Raw genomic sequence first — 16,067 nt, 5'->3', positions numbered from 1 at the left:
CATTGTAAGGGCTTCTAACTTTTGATCCATTTTCTCCTGAATTTCTTTAAGTATGTCCTTCATGTGTTCTTGTACCAGCATCATGACCTAAGCTCTGTGGGGCTGGACCCACTGGAACATGCTGTGTCCTCCCAGCCTGCCTCCAGGTGCACAGCAGGCCTCTTGCACTTCCTGTAGACCGAGTTGTGGCCCAGGCTGTTCAGGTCCTGAAGCAGAAACCTGAAGGCTCCCACCTGGGGCCTGCTGGACTCACCAGAGCACACTGACTCCTCCCAGCCGGCCTCCCCAGTGCCCCTCTGGCCTCTTGCAGGGCCTGGAGATGCAGTGTTGTAGCCCAGGCTGTTCTGGATCCCGAAGCAGAGATCTGAATGCTCCCGCCAGAGGCCTCCTATTTCTATACATATGAGCAAGCAATAACAATTAGTGAGAAAAGAGGCAATGAATTTGAAGAAGAGTGCATAGAGACACATGGAAGGAGGAAGGATAAGGGAGAAATATTGTAATTAAATTATAATCTCAAACATTTTTTGTTCTGTATAAAAAAATTTCTACCATAGGATCCAAACATGATATACTATGACATTACAGGTCCAACAAAGTGATAAGAACTTAAGCCTCATAAAACTTTGAGCCAAAATAATCCCCCACTTTTTTATAAGTGAATGTTTATGATTTCTAGCAAAAAAAAAAAAAAAAAAAAAAAAAAAAAAAAAAAAAAAAAAAAAAAACAAGCCTCCTAAGCCAGAAGTACCATCCAACTTTATCACATCAGGGCATGGCATCTAGTATGGGCATCTGCACTGACATTTTAGTTCTCTTGCTCCTACCTCCTGCAGGATGCAGATGGACATATCTGAGGGCCACTGTGACATATCTGAGGGCCACTGAGCCTGGGGATTACACCATTGTGTCAGCATTCAATCAAGCCCACACTTTAACCAGAGAAAAATCTTACCACTTTCCCACAGGTTTCCTCCTTGCATTATAGGGCTGAGATGCATCCTAACTGAAGAGGATTCAGGGCTTGTCCTTCTTGGAACACTGAGTATGATGAAGTGTAAAACGCTTAAGGAGAACTTCCACAGGAAAAAACTAGATTATATTTTTTCTTCAAATTCATAAAATTCATTGTATAATTACTTTTGGATTTCATATATGATTTTTATAGCTTTCTATCAAACCACTGGTTCAAATTCATCTTGCTATATAGATAAAGCTTTGTTACTATTACTCTTCATTATGTAGCAATTGACCCATCTTGATCAAAATGTAAATGAAACTAAATAAGGTCTAATTTTTCCATAGAATTTGGAAATATACTCAAAAACTAGAGCAAAGTTCTTTGTTTACACATGAATACTTCTCATAGTCTTCTTTAAAATACAAAGAGCCATATAATTCTAATTGGGATGGCCAGAAAAGCAAGAATCCACAAACATCATAGACTGTAAAGCTTTAGAGTGAGAAAGAAGCTGGTTATAATGTTTGATATGCAACTTTTTTTTATGTTCTTATATTAATACTAGCCCAACTCATGTTCTGTCACCATAGGATAGCCCCTTTATATCAGGAAGTAGTCATTCAACTCCATACCATTGCTTTAAACATTTCTGCTTTGCAGTAGATAGATAGATAGATAGATAGATAGATAGATAATAGATAGATAGATAGATGATAGATAGACAGATAGATGATAGATAGATAGATAGATAGATAGATAGATAGATAGGCAGGTAGATAGATAGATAGGCAGGTAGATAGATAGATAGGCAGATAGATGAGAGAGAGAGAGAGAGAGAGAGAGAGAGAGAGAATGGCTTTTTTTTCACACCTTACTTTTATCATGCTGTGGTGGCTATTCCTGGTTGTCAACTTGACTATATCTGGAATGAACTACAGTCTAGAATTGGAAGGCTCACCCATGACCCTAATTTGAAGGCTCAGAGATAAAAGTTTCTGACCTGGATTTTGGCATGGAGACCTTGAAGCATAGTGGCTAAGACAAGGAGATCTCCGAGTTCAAGATCATTTGGGATTAAAGACATGAATGCATACACCTTTAATCTGGGCCACAACCTCTGCTGGAGACCCACATGCCAATAATCTGGGCCACACCCTCTGTTGGAAACCTACAGCCTTTAATCTGACCTACACCCTCTGCTGGAGATATATAAGGACTTTGGAAGAAGGAAGACGCGGTCTCATTCTTCCTTGCCTGCTTGCTTCGTGGGACTGAGAAACTGCTAGATCCTTGGACTTCCATCCACAGCTGCTGCTGATCATTGTTGGGGAGTTGGACTATAGACTACAAGTCATTGACGAATTTCCTAACTATATAAAGATTATCCATATGTTCTGTGACTCTAGAGAACCCAAACTAATACAGAAGTTGGTACCGGGAATGGTTCTAGAGGAGCAGAAGTATAAGGATGAATGTTTCAAAATTTTGGAGTTGGTTGGTTGATCCAATAGCACCTTCAACTACTGAAATTTCTCCAGATTCTCTCCCTCCTGGGAGCTCGGAAAATATTGAAGACCCGTGGATGAAACTGTATCTCACGCTTAAAGAAGCTAATGCCTTTGATTATCTTGATGAATTAGGTAATTCAGTGGTATACAATACTTTCTCCAAGTTGGGGAAAAAATCAGAAAATGATTTTGCTGGCTGGTTGCTCTTAGCATCTCAGGAAAAAAACGATGAAGGAAAGGAAGGAGTTGTGTGATAAAATCGAAGAGCTCCAGACTCAAGTAAACAATCTAAAAGTTGCTAAGTGTATCCTTGAAGAGAATCTACTCTCTAGCAGCCATAGAGCTCAAGCAGCAGAAAATCAAACTGAAGCCCTCATTATAAGGTTAGCTGAATTACAGCGAAAATTTAAGTCTCAACCTCAGAAGGTGTCAGAACTTAAAGTAAGGGCATTAATTGGCAAAGAATGGGATCCTATAACTTGGGATGGGGATGTGTGGGAAGACCCTGTTGAAATTGAGAATTTTGAACCTTCAGATTTTCAAGAACTTGCTCCACCTGAAGAAGTAGTACCCTCAGCCCCACCCCTTGAAATAATGCCTTCTCCACCTGAGGAAATTAATCCCTCAAAGCCTGATAATCCAGCAGTGACTTTGGCTGACAATACTGATGTTTCTCAGGGCCCACCAATAGTTTCTTCTAGACCTATAACCAGACTCAAGGCAAGGCAGGCCCCTAAAGGGGACGTAGAAAGTGTAGTCCATGAGGAAATACACTATACTAATAAGGAGCTTAATGAGTTTGCTAATTCATTCAAGCAGAAGTCTGGGGAATATGCGTGGGAATGGATTTTAAGAGTGTGGGATAATGGTGGAAAGAACATAAAACTAGAGCAGGCTGAGTTTATTGGCATGGGCCCTCTGAGTGGAGATTCTAGGTTTAATATGGAAGCTCGCACAGTTAAAAACAGTGTCAAAAGTTTGTTTGATTGGTTGACTGAAGTATTTATCAAAAGATGGCTTACTGAAAAGGAGTTGGAGATGCCTGATATCCCTTGGCTTAGTGGTGATGAAGGGATTTTACAGCTTAGGGAAATTGCAATGCTAGAGTGGATACATTGTGTAAAACCTAATCCTCCACAGTGGGAAGGTCCAGAAGATATGCCCTTCACCAGTCCTATAAGTCGCAAACTGATGAAAGGAGCACCAGCACATTTAAAGAGTTTTGTTCTTGCCCTTTTCCTTGTGCCAGACCTTAGGGTTGGAGATGCTGCTGCTCAATTAGATGAATTAAATTCAATGGGTTTAATTGGGCCCCGAGTTAACAAGGGCCAGGTGGCAGCATTGAATCGCCACAGACAAGGTGATCGTAGTTATTATAATGGACAGCGTAGACAAAACAATGTTTATAATGACATACCCCGTAATGGGCAGAGAGGTGGAATTTATAATGGTATGACTCGTTTAGGCCTTTGGTGCTGGCTAATCGATCATGGTGTTTCCAGGGATGAAATACATAGGAAACCTGCTGCATATCTGTTTGATCTGTATAAGCAGAAAAATCCTCAAACAAGTGATAGAAAGGCTGCATTGGATCGTGGCAAAAGGCAATCTCGGCCAGTGAATCAATTTCCAGACTTGAGCCAGTTTACAGATCCAGAACCCCTTGAATGAAGGGGTGGCCGGGTTCCCCTGAGGAAGGATCTTGATAAGATACCTAAAAGTTTTGCTGTTAGTCTTTCTCCAATTCTTCCCCAGAGGGACCTATGGCCTTTTACAAGGGTAACTGTACACTGGGGGAAAGGAAATAATCAGACTTTCCGGGGGCTATTGGATACTGGTTCTGAATTGACACTGATCCCAGGAGACCCCAAGAAGCATTGTGGCCCTCCAGTTAGAATAGGGGCTTATGGAGGACAGGTGATTAAAGAAGTTTTGGCTGATGTGCAACTCCCAGTAGGTCCAGTGGGTCCCCGAACACATCCTGTGGTCATTTCCCCAGTTCCAGAATGTATAATTGGGATAGATATACTCAGAAGTTGGCAGAATTCTCATATTGGTTCTCTGACCTGTGGAGTGAGAGCTATTATGGTTGGAAAGGCAAAATGGAAGCCTTTAGAGTTGCCTCTGCCAAAGAAAATAGTGAATCAAAAACAATACCATATTCCTGGAGGAACTGCAGAAATTACTGCCACTATCAAGGACTTGAAAGATGCAGGGGTGGTGGTTCCCACCACATCTTCCTTTAACTCTCCTATCTGGCCAGTACAGAAGACAGATGGATCATGGAGGATGACAGTTGACTATCGAAAATTAAATCAGGTAGTAACTCCAATTGCAGCTGCTGTACCAGATGTAGTTTCGTTACTTGAGCAAATTAACACATCTCCTGGAACCTGGTATGCAGCTATTGACCTGGCAAATGCCTTCTTCTCACTACCTGTACATAAGGACCACCAGAAGCAATTTGCTTTCAGTTGGCAAGGCCAGCAGTATAGCTTTACAGTTTTGCCTCAAGGATATATTAACTCTCCTACCCTGTGTCATAACTTAGTTAGAAGGGACCTTGATCGTTTGTCTCTTCCACAAAATATTACATTGTTGCACTATATTGATGATATTATGCTGATTGGACCAAGTGAGCAGGAAGTAGCAACCACTTTGGATTCATTGGTAACACATATGCGTATCAGAGGATGGGAAATAAATTCAACCAAGATTCAAGGACCTTCTACTTCAGTAAAATTCTTAGGAGTACAGTGGTGTGCGGCATGCAGAGATATTCCTTCTAAGGTGAAAGATAAGTTATTGCACCTGGCCCCTCCCACCACCAAGAAAAAAGCACAACTTTTAGTGGGTCTATTTGGATTCTGGAGACAGCACATTCCTTACTTAGGTGTGTTACTCAGGCCTATTTACCGAGTGACTCGGAATGCTGCTAGCTTTGTGTGGGGCCCAGAACAGGAGAAGGCTCTTCAACAGGTCCAGGCTGCTGTGCAAGCTGAACTACCACTTGGACCATATGATCCAGCAGACCCAATGGTACTTGAGGTGTCAGTGGCAGATAGAGATGCTGTTTGGAGCCTCTGGCAGGCCCCTGTAGGTGAATCACAGAAGAGACCTTTGGGATTTTGGAGCAAAGCTCTACCGTCATCTGCAGACAACTACTCTCCCTTTGAAAAACAGCTCTTGGCCTGCTATTGGGCCTTAGTGGAAACTGAACGTTTGATAATAGGACACCAAGTTACTATGCAACTTGAACTGCCCATCATGAGCTGGGTGTTATCAGACCCTCCAAGTCATAAAGTAGGGCATGCACAACAGCAGTCTATTACCAAATGGAAGCGGTATATATGTGATCGGGCCAGAGCAGGTCCTCAAGGCACAAGCAAGTTACATGAAGAAGTTGCTCAGATGCCTATGGTTTCTACTCCTGTTTCAATGCCATCTGCTGCCAAGCATGAGCCTATAGCCTCACGGGGTGTTCCCTATGACCAGTTTACTGAAGAAGAGGAGACTAGGACCTGGTTTACTGATGGCTCTGCACATTATGCAGGCACCACCCAGAAGTGGACAGCTGCAGCATTACAACCCCTTTCTGGGACAAACCTGAAAGATACAGGTAAAGGAAAATCGTCACAGTGGGCAGAACTTCGGGCACGTGGTATTACAGTTTGTTTGGAAGAAGAAATGGCCAGATGTACAATTGTTCATTGTCTCATGGGCTGTAGACAATGGATTGGCTGGATGGTCAGGGACATGGAAAGATCACAATTGGAAAATTGGTGAGAAAGACATCTGGGGAAGAAGTATGTGGATAGATCTCTCCAAATGGGCAAAGGATGTGAAAATATTTGTGTCCCATGTAAATGCTCACCAAAAGGTGACTTCAGCTGAGGAGGAGTTCAATAATCAAGTGGATAAGATGACCCATTTTGTGGACAGTCAGCCACTTTCCCCAGCCATCCCAGTTATTGCCCAGTGAGCACATGAACAAAGTGGCCATGGTGGCCGAGACGGAGGTTATGCTTGGGCTCAGCAACACGGACTTCCACTCACCAAGGCTGACCTGGCTACAGCTGCTGCTGAATGCCAGATCTGCCAATAGCAGAAACCAACACTGAGCCCCAGATATGGCACCATTCCTCGAGGTGACCAGCCAGCAACCTGGTAGCAGGTTGACTATATTGGACCACTTCCTCCGTGGAAAGGACAGTGTTTTGTTCTTACTGGAGTATATACTTATTCTGGTTATGGATTTGCCTTTCCTGCACATAATGCTTCTGCCAGACTACCATCCGTGGACTCACAGAATGCCTTATCTATCGTCATGGTATTCCACACAGTATTGCTTCTGACCAAGGAACTCATTTCACAGCCAGAGAAGTGCGACAGTGGGCCCACAATTATGGAATTCACTGGTCTTACCATGTTCCCCATCATCCTGAAGCAGCTAGTCTGATAGAAAGATGGAATGGCCTTTTGAAGACACAGTTACAGCACCAATTAGGTGGCAACAGAATGGAGGGCTGGGGCAGAGTTCTTCAGAAGGCAGTATATGCTTTGGGTCCCACAATCAAGGGGTGGAAAAGGGAATAGTTCCACTCACTATCACTCCTAGTGACCCTCTAGGAAAATTTTTGCTTCCTGTCCCCACAAATTTAGGTTCTGCTGACCTAGAAGTTTTGGTTCCAGAGGGGGGAGTGCTCCTACCAGGAGCCACAACAAACATTCCATTGAACTGGAAGCTCAGACTTCCCCCTGGCCATTTTGGGCTTCTAATGCCCTTAAACCAACAGGCTAAGAAAGGAATAACAGTGTTAGGAGGGATGATAGATCCAGATTACCATGGGGAAATTGTATTGCCTCTCCACAATGGAGGTAAGCAGGATTATGTCTGGAGTGCAGGAGATTCCCTAGAGCATCTCTTAGTACTACCATGTCCTGTGATTAAAGTCAGTGGGAAACTACAACAGCCTAATCCAAGCAGGATGACAAAGGACACAGACCCATCAGGAATGAAGGTATGGGTCAATCCTCCAGGAAAAGAGCCAAGACCTACTGAGGTGCTTGCCAAAGGTAAAAGAAATACAGAATGGGTAGCAGAGGAAGGTAGTTATAAATACCAGCTAAGGCCACGTAACCAGTTGCAGAAACAAGGATTATAAGTAATATGAATGCTTCTATCTTATTGTGTTGAAGATACATTTGTCTTTCTTCCAATCCCTTTAACATCAATTGGTATTGAAACACTAAAAGAATGTTCCCAAGGGACATTTCCCCATTGTAAATTTGCAAATGCGTTTGCGATTGTTCGAGGAATAGTTATATCATGTTAGGCATATTCACAATCTTGTTATTGTTTCATGTGGACATGAGATATTATTTGTGTCAAATTGACAAGGGGTGGATTGTAGTGGCTATTCCTGGTTGTCAATTTGACTATATCTGGAATGAACTACAGTCTAGAATTGGAAGGCTCACCTATGATCCTAATTTGGAGGCTCAGAGATATAAGTTTCTGACCTGGATCTTGGCATGGAGACCTTGAAGCACAGTGGCTATGAATTTCAGAAGATTAAGACAAGGAGATCTCCGAGTTCAAGAACATTTGGGATTAAAGGCATGAATGCACACACCTTTAATCTGGGCCACACCCTCTGCTGGAGACCCACATGCCAATATTCTGGGCCACACCCTCTGTTGGAGACCTACAGCCTTTAATCTGGGCTACACCCTCTGCTGGAAATATATAAGGACATTGGAAGAAGGAAGATTCTCTCTCACTCTTCCTTGCCTGCTTGCTTCGTGGGACTGAGAAACTGCTAGATCATTGGACTTACATCCACAGCAGCTGCTGATCATTTTTGGGGAGTTGGACTATAGACTGTAAGTCATTGACAAATTCCCTAACTATTGTAAAGACTATCCATACGTCTGTGACTCTAGAGAACACAAACTAATACAGTGGTACACCAATTTTCCAACTACTATGAGACATCAAGTCTTGCTGCTCACCACAGACTTGATGGACAGCCCCACACTTGCCACTACACACACACACACACACAGAGAGAGAGAGAGAGAGAGAGAGAGAGAGAGAGAGAGAGAGAGAGAGAGAGAGAGCAAACTATCAGTACTATGGAAGAGTGGACAAATGGAGCCTTGCAGAAGCAATCAAGTCAAGACACACCCATTTACTTTCCTCTACTCTTGACCGTGTATGCAATGATACTAATGGAGGTTCCAGACTTGACTTTTCCACAATGCTAGAAAATAACCGGGAATTGTAGCCTCAAATAAACGTACTATCTCCAAAGTTGCTTTTTGTCAGGGTATTTGGGGAGTATTATTTGGCTTAAAAAGCCCCATAACAGTCCACCGCTGAAGGATGTCAGAGCAGGAATTCAGAGAGAGAGGCAGGAACCATGGGGGAACACTTGATGGTTTTCTTCCTTCTTCCTTTTATCCATCCTTCCTTCCTCTCTATATTTCTTCCTTCTTTCCTTCCTTCCTTCCTTCCCTCTCTTTCTCTCTCTCTCTCTCTCTCTCTCTCTCTCTCTCTCTCTCTCTCTCTCTCTCTCTCTCTCTCTCTCTCTCTCCCTCTCTCTCTCCTTTCTTTCATCTGATTTCTTATTCACTTTACACTCCACTCACTGCCCCCATTCCTGGTCACCCACACACACACACACAATACTTCCCCTTCCCCCTTTCCATCCTCTCAGGATGGGACACCCTGGATATCCTTCTCCAACCTTGTCTGGGTATTTTGTTTAACAAAGAATGACACTAGGACACTAATCAATGCCTGGCTCCTCTACACTGCTAGGAATCTGCATGTGCCCTTTAATAGTAGGGGCAGTGGGGTATTTAGCAGCTCTATTTAGCTGTCTATGTGGATGATTCTCAGGGCACACTGTGTCCCACTTTAATTTCTAAAACACTAAATGTTGCTCTGCAGGGCCATCCTGACTCAGAAGCTTTGAAGCCATTTCAGTCCCTGTGAGTTTGAACAAGTATGATCTGTGCATGCCCTACTGTGACCTCATGAGGATCCATTGTGAGAGTCCACCCAGCAGATATAAATAAGGGAGAGGCCTGCCCTGGATCTCTGAGGGTATAGAGAAGTGGAGTGGTGATTTACTTGTGAGATATACATTAGTGAGATTGTGTGAGGTTTTGAGATTCTGATTGTTTGATTTGTGAGTTGTGTGTGTGTGTGTGTGTGTGTGTGTGAGAGAGAGAGAGAGAGAGAGAGAGAGAGAGAGAGAGAAAGAGAGAGAGAGAGAGAGTCATAGTCAGAGATAGAGACAGAGAGACAGAGAGAGACTGTGTGGGTGTGAGGTTGAGTCTGTGTATAGATTTAGTTGTGTGTTCTGTGTGTTTACCTGCTTGTGTGTGTCTGTGTGAATTCATCTACAAGCTTACATACAGTTACAGGGAAAGCCCAGGGTTAGGGTTAGGCTAAGGTTAGTGTTAGTGTTAGTGTTAGTGTTAGTGTTAGTGTTAGTGTTAGTGTTAGTGTTAGGGTTGGGTTAGGGTTGGGTTAGGGTTAGGGTTAGGGTTAAGGTTAGGTTTAGGGTTAGTGTTAGTGTTAGTGTTAGTGTTAGTGTTAGTGTTAGTGTTAGTGTTAGTGTTAGTGTTAGTGTTAGGGTTAGCTACACCTTCAGTGCTGTGCTAAAGGTATGTTGAAAACTTAATTTCTAAAGCAGAGTCATTCACTGGCCTCTTTTTGCCACATAGGCTAGGTTTTGACCAAGGAGCCTCTGGATCTGCCTGTGTTTGGAGATTCAAACTAGGGAGGGACATTAATTAGGCCTGTTTTGTTTGGTGGGTCATTTGTTTAACTTTTGTGGTGGGCAGTGGTACTTTGCATTTAAGTCCAAACCTTAGGCTTGAACAGCAGGTTCTACACTGAATGAGACATCTGTCTAAGTCATGGACACTTGGGTTACTACTTTAAGATTTCCTTCTTTGTTTTTCTGTTTCTATTCTTATTTTCCTTCTGCTTTTATTTTTCTTGAATGGTTAATATGTTTGGGGGCCTTTTTTTCTTTTGTATAACAGGATATTTGCTATAAATTTCAAATTTTAAAAATATATTTTTTCATTTTTGGTTTATTTAAACTTTTCCTTTAAAAACCATTATTGAGTACTGGTGGTGTTATTGACCGCTAGAGATAAGGCATAATTGGATGTGGTTAGTTATGGTTTCCAATTCTTTTCATTTCTCTGGCTTGCTTTTGACTTTTGCTTTTTTGCTTCAATTTAATGGGTTTTACATGCTTCTCTTTCTGTTTTGATTACTTGAGGGGTCCTGGCTTTGCTTTGATTTCCTTGGTATTTTAATTAGTTGGCCTGGTTTGGGGTGTTGGTCTTCAATTTTTATGTTATTTTGTAAGTATTTTCTCAATCATTTCTTTCTTCTATTCATGTTCATTCTGATACTCTAGTTCTCTTCTCAGTTTTATCAGATAGCATCCAGTACATTACTGAGCTGTGGTCTGTCTATTTTACTAGATTGTGAGCTAGTCGTGGTTTAGGGATCAAGACTGGGTTCCTCTGCCTGTGTCATCGTGGGTCTAGGTTAAAGCTTCTTGTTTCAGTGGTTTTCTCTTTGTCTTTTGTTTTTACTTTGGATCCCACTGATTTTGTTACTCTCATCCCTCATGTCTCTGTAAGTTTCTTTATATCTCCTTTCCTTTCTCCCCAGGCCTCACTGCCTTTGGCAGTAGCACTGCTACGAACTATGTATTCGGATAGTGACTCGGAGTCATCAGAGTCTGACACTGTGGTCACCATGTTCGAGGAGGAGGTGTTCACCAGGCAGTACACGGTGTTGAAGACCTTGGGCCAGGGTGGCACTTCCGATGTGAGGCTGTGCTCCCACCGCCTTACAGGTGCCCCAGTTGCTGTCAAGGCTCTTTTGAGGGAGAGGTGGTCGGACCCAACAGTGCCCGAAGCGGACATTATGAAAATGCTCAGTCACCCAAACATCGTCTCGCTTGTGCAAGTAATTGAGACAGAACACACAACTTATTTAATTATGGAAGTTGCCAGAGGAGAAGAGCTACTTAAACGAGTCCGGGACGCTGGATGCCTGAAAGAAGATGAAGCTAGGAGCATATTTGTTCAGTTGCTCAGTGCCATAGGCTACTGTCACGGTAAAGGTGTGGTGCACAGGGACATAAAGCCTGACAATATCATAGTGGGTGAGGATGGAAAGGCTACACTTATTGATTTCAGCCTCGGAGACACATTCCTACCTGGGCAAAAACTGGAAAGGCTGTGTGGAGCCTTCCAGTTCATTGCTCCAGAGATCTTCCGAGGCCTACCCTACGATGGCACAAAAGTAGATATGTGGGCCTTGGGGGTCATTTTATATTATATGACCACCGGATTCCTGCCATTTGGAGGAGGAACCCTGTCGGAACTGAGCAGCAAGGTGATGAATGGAAAATACCGTACACCGGATCATCTCTCCAAAGATATTAGGAGCATGATTAGCCTCCTGCTAACTGTCAACCCAAGGCAGAGGCCAAATGCGCAAGAACTCGTAAGCCATCCATGGCTCCAGCAAGGGGGAAAGACTTTGACATTCCATTACAACAGTGACACCAGATTCCCAGACCCTGATATAATGGGGGCCATGGAAAGCCTTGGCTTTCATTCCCAAGACATAAGAGAAGCTTTAAAACACAAGGAGTTTGACGAAACTAGGGCAACATACCACCTATTGAAAAGCCTGGCAAATCAGGATGATGGCAATTATGTGCAAAGAGATGTCACTAACCCAGGAGTGACACCTTTCCCTTCAGCAACAGATCCTATCACTTACCCTCTGCCTCCCAGGAGAAGGGCCAGTGAACCTTCCCTTAAAATACGAGTGTCATCTACTGGACAACGTCCTGGGGAGACAAATGCCCCTGTTGCACCCAAGAAGACACCCCCTATGGGCAGTCGTCAGCAAAGAAGAATGACTGCCCCTTGCATCTGCATCGCTACTTACACTGTCGTGGAAGTAATCGAAACCCTCGATAACACCTTCTCCTCTAGCTCCCAGTTCGACAAGGCCCCAAGTGAGCCAGAAAGAAGGAGACCTTTTACTCCAAGACCCCCGCAGCCTCAGGGATGGGCCAAATGGAAGAAACGAATTTCGAATTGCGTCAGGATTCTATGCTGCTGCTGCATGTCACCTGACACAACAAGCCGGAGGAAGGTGTGCCCCCAAAAGAGAGAGGACACCCCGAAGATGACAAGAAGTACAAGGCATCTTTCAGGTACATTTTTATATTTGCTAAATCTATTTTTTTTACTAATATTTGCATATAGACAGTTCATGATTAGGTTCTTGAAGTACAGTGACTTAAATCTAGTTCTATCTAGATAGTGTGGGATGTGGACCCTCCTACAATTAAACACAAGTACAATACTTTCTTATTCCAGAAGTGTAGAACCAGAAAACCAACAAATCAAATCAAAACCAAAATCCACTAGTGTAACTCAGTTCCTGTGGTTCAGCTCAGTGTCCCAAGCACAGGACTCTGGATCTTCTGAGATGCAAATGGTTTAGGGCCACACCCCCTCTGGGTTTCTTTTGTCCACAGCCCACACATCCTGTCTTCTCCTGTCAGATGGAATCGGTCCACACCTATCATTGATATGGTTGGTTATCACTGAAGTCTTGGCATCTCCAGTGTGTTCAGGGCTGCACTGTAATGAGGCTACACCTTCAACAATGGACTCTTCTGGCCTCTCACAGCACCAAGCTGGGGCTGTTTTCTACCTCCCCTTTGACCCCTCAGCTTTCAGGCTGCCCAAACCAATACCACCCGGGAAATTCTTACACATGATCTTGTTTGACTTCCAGCATGAGAAGCAGACTTTGTCACCATTCAAACAGACTTCTCTTGAGATATACCAAGGAATTGCTTTTGAGAAGATTTTAGCTCTGTGATGCCTCTGTCTTCTTAATCATGTCAAGTGTCTCAGCCAAAGATGAGTTGCAGCAATTGTCCTGGCTCATCGAAGTTTCCCTTTAATGTCCTGCTCTCTTGTTAATCAAAGCTGGTTCTTTGCCCCATGTTCCCCACTGATCAGTACCCAGAGATTACCAAATCAAATACAATGCAAACTACAGTGGTGATCCTATGTAAAGTTCCTGGGCACTCGACTTCAATCATTAATAAAATGGCCCACAAACTTGCCCACAGGTAATCTGACAAAGGAAATTTTTTCAGCAGTTTTCCTGTTCCAGGTGATAGTAGCTCATGTCATTCTAACAAAAATCTAACCAGCACACCTCTGAAGTGTAGTTCCCCCTAAACTTCAGAAGAAAGCATATTTGTTTACAAGACTCTTTTTGAGATTTTAAGGTTGGGCTGGTCCTTTAATTCCTAGAACAGGGAGAAAATAAGAGCAAAGTAACCCAAGAATAAGATTATCCTCTGAATCTAACTAGGAGGTCCATTTCCATCTGCCACAGTTTTGACTACTGTTTTTCCCGTGATATAAAAACACATATAGTGGGAATGGGGAGCCAGAATTTCCCTCAGTGAAGCTCATTCAGGTGAAAGGTGAATTGGATGCCAATGTGGCTGCCTGAAAGGTTGTTCCCACATGACTTAGCTTCATGTTGTGTGCCTCCTGATTTGATGCTGTTACACCCCACATACTTTTGCCACGCCTCTCACGTTCTCCTTGGGTTTTACAGCTTTGTACTGATTGGCCTCTCCTCACCCCAGCACATGCAAGAAGCCCCTCCCATCAGCAGATAGGTCTACATTTTCTCGGTCTTCCTCTCAATGGCTCTTGCTTCTCTGGCTGATGACCCAAGGTACCTGACATCAGAGGAGAATGGAGACTTCGGAGCCAGACCCATAAGCCTGCCTGCCAAAGAAAGGAGGGAGGCTGCTGCTGCTGTCAAGACCTTCTGGAAGTGGACCACCCCAGACCTGATGCTCCAGCTCAGGCTGCGAATAGTGATAGTAATATCAAATAAAGATAATTTGCTTATTCTCAATGATTTTCAAAGGTTGTTAGGATATATTAATTGGTTTTATCTTATAGTAACCTCATCTTAAGCTTGACACAGGAGGACTTAAAACTCTGTTTTCCATGTAGATAAAAATTAAAGGCAAAGGGCAAATAACTTTACAGATAGTAGAGAAGGCTACTGTAATCAGCTGTTTATGATATGTGCTCGCTGCCATTCCTTGGCAAAGGGAACATTAATGTAGAATCACCCTTTCTCATCTCCACGAAAAGTTTTAACATTCTCCAATAAATATACTGGTGTGTTAATAATGTGCTGTAAGACAAAATCATAAAAGTATGTTAAATGAATGTTTAAGGACCTGATGAAATATTTGTTCCTTGTTTCAAACCGCAATCAAATTGGTTATTGCAGAAGACTGATCGTTCAGAGGCCATATCCAGCACATGGTACCTTCCCAGAAGCAGACCACACCCAACATTTTCCTCTGCAGCCAGCCACATGGTTATTTAGTAAATCATGTCAAATGAACTGGGCTTAGAAAGCCCCCATATACTTAGAGCTATAAATGAAGTAGGAAGTCATGGTTTCTTTGGAAAGTCAGTTGTGGTAGACGGTGTTTTGCTGGAACAGACATGGAAGGAGTGTTGTCTGAAGCAGACACAGGTGAAAGGAAGCTTTGCTAAATCAAGCATATGAAAAGATGCATGAGAGAGGATTCTTCTCTAAACACATGCATGTATTGGTTCACCTTACATTGCCTAGCTGAGTTCCATTTGTCATGACTCCATAGAGAGAAATGCACCAAAAATCCTACTGGTGGTGTTCAGGTGGCTTCTTGCCACTTCCTCAGACTTGGGCCAATTGGCAGAGTAACGTCAGCTGATACAGACTTACAGGGAGTGTTGCTAAGCCAGACTTAATGTGCTGAGGCAAGGCCCCTGGAGGACACATGATGTTTTGAGGGAATATAAATAGGACTGAATGGACAGTGGCAGGGCCTTTACAGTGCTTTTTGGTCTCGAGACTTCCATGATTGTCCCTTCAGTGAGAGAGGTGTGGCAAAGAGCGTCTGCTGGCATTCCTGTCAGTCTTGGTCACTCCTGCTGGCTCCAACCCTGAGTTACCAGTTTTAAACTAACTTTTTATTACCAACATTATATCTTTTAAATCATGCCCAATATCTTATAAGCCAATACTTTATAGTCAAGACATGCAAAAACTTATACCTTTAAGACCAATTAGACATAAAAATAAAGTGACGACAGGAATCCTATAAAATTAAACCAATTTTTTTCTAGCTGTAATTTCAAGAGAAAAAAGTACTTTGAACCCATAATCACAATTGTAGATATTTCTCTAGGAAAAATAACCATCAACCCATTTGCCCTAGAATTTGAGATGCTGCTGGCTCTTTTAAAAGCAGCGTTTTACTCCAAGTTTAACGTGAGGCACTTTAAATCAACCCCTGCCGTGTAAACTGAGACTGAACGGGTCACCAGCAGATGAAGTTTTACCATTTTTTTTTTAAACATGAAACATAAAACATTCAAAGAACGAAAGAGAGACAGACACAAATGGACAAATTGGTGCACCAAAGCCAGAC

The 16,067-nt window shown here is 43.0% G+C and overlaps 1 protein-coding gene and 1 long non-coding RNA gene across 2 annotated transcripts; both read left to right on the top strand.

Moving 5' to 3' along the window:
• Positions 1 to 11,215: 11,215 nt before the first annotated feature.
• LOC127665686 (sperm motility kinase Z-like) lies at positions 11,216 to 12,679 on the top strand (the record flags this gene model as incomplete). The annotated part of the gene is made up of 1 exon (XM_052158166.1): positions 11,216 to 12,679. A coding segment is annotated over exon 1 (1,464 nt), but the record flags the coding sequence as incomplete, so codon positions are not given.
• Position 12,680: 1 nt separating this feature from the next.
• Positions 12,681 to 14,488, top strand: LOC127666234 (uncharacterized). Its single transcript, XR_007973575.1, has 2 exons — positions 12,681 to 12,746; positions 14,180 to 14,488. It is a non-coding gene; the product is annotated as an uncharacterized LOC127666234 (long non-coding RNA).
• The last annotated feature ends 1,579 nt before the right edge of the window (positions 14,489 to 16,067 follow it).

Source organism: Apodemus sylvaticus, chromosome 15 (genome assembly GCF_947179515.1).
Source record: "Apodemus sylvaticus chromosome 15, mApoSyl1.1, whole genome shotgun sequence".
NCBI classification, from domain to species: domain Eukaryota; kingdom Metazoa; phylum Chordata; class Mammalia; order Rodentia; family Muridae; genus Apodemus; species Apodemus sylvaticus.
Note: the sequence above shows the minus strand (reverse complement) of the source record. Positions and strands in the feature narration are given on the sequence as shown.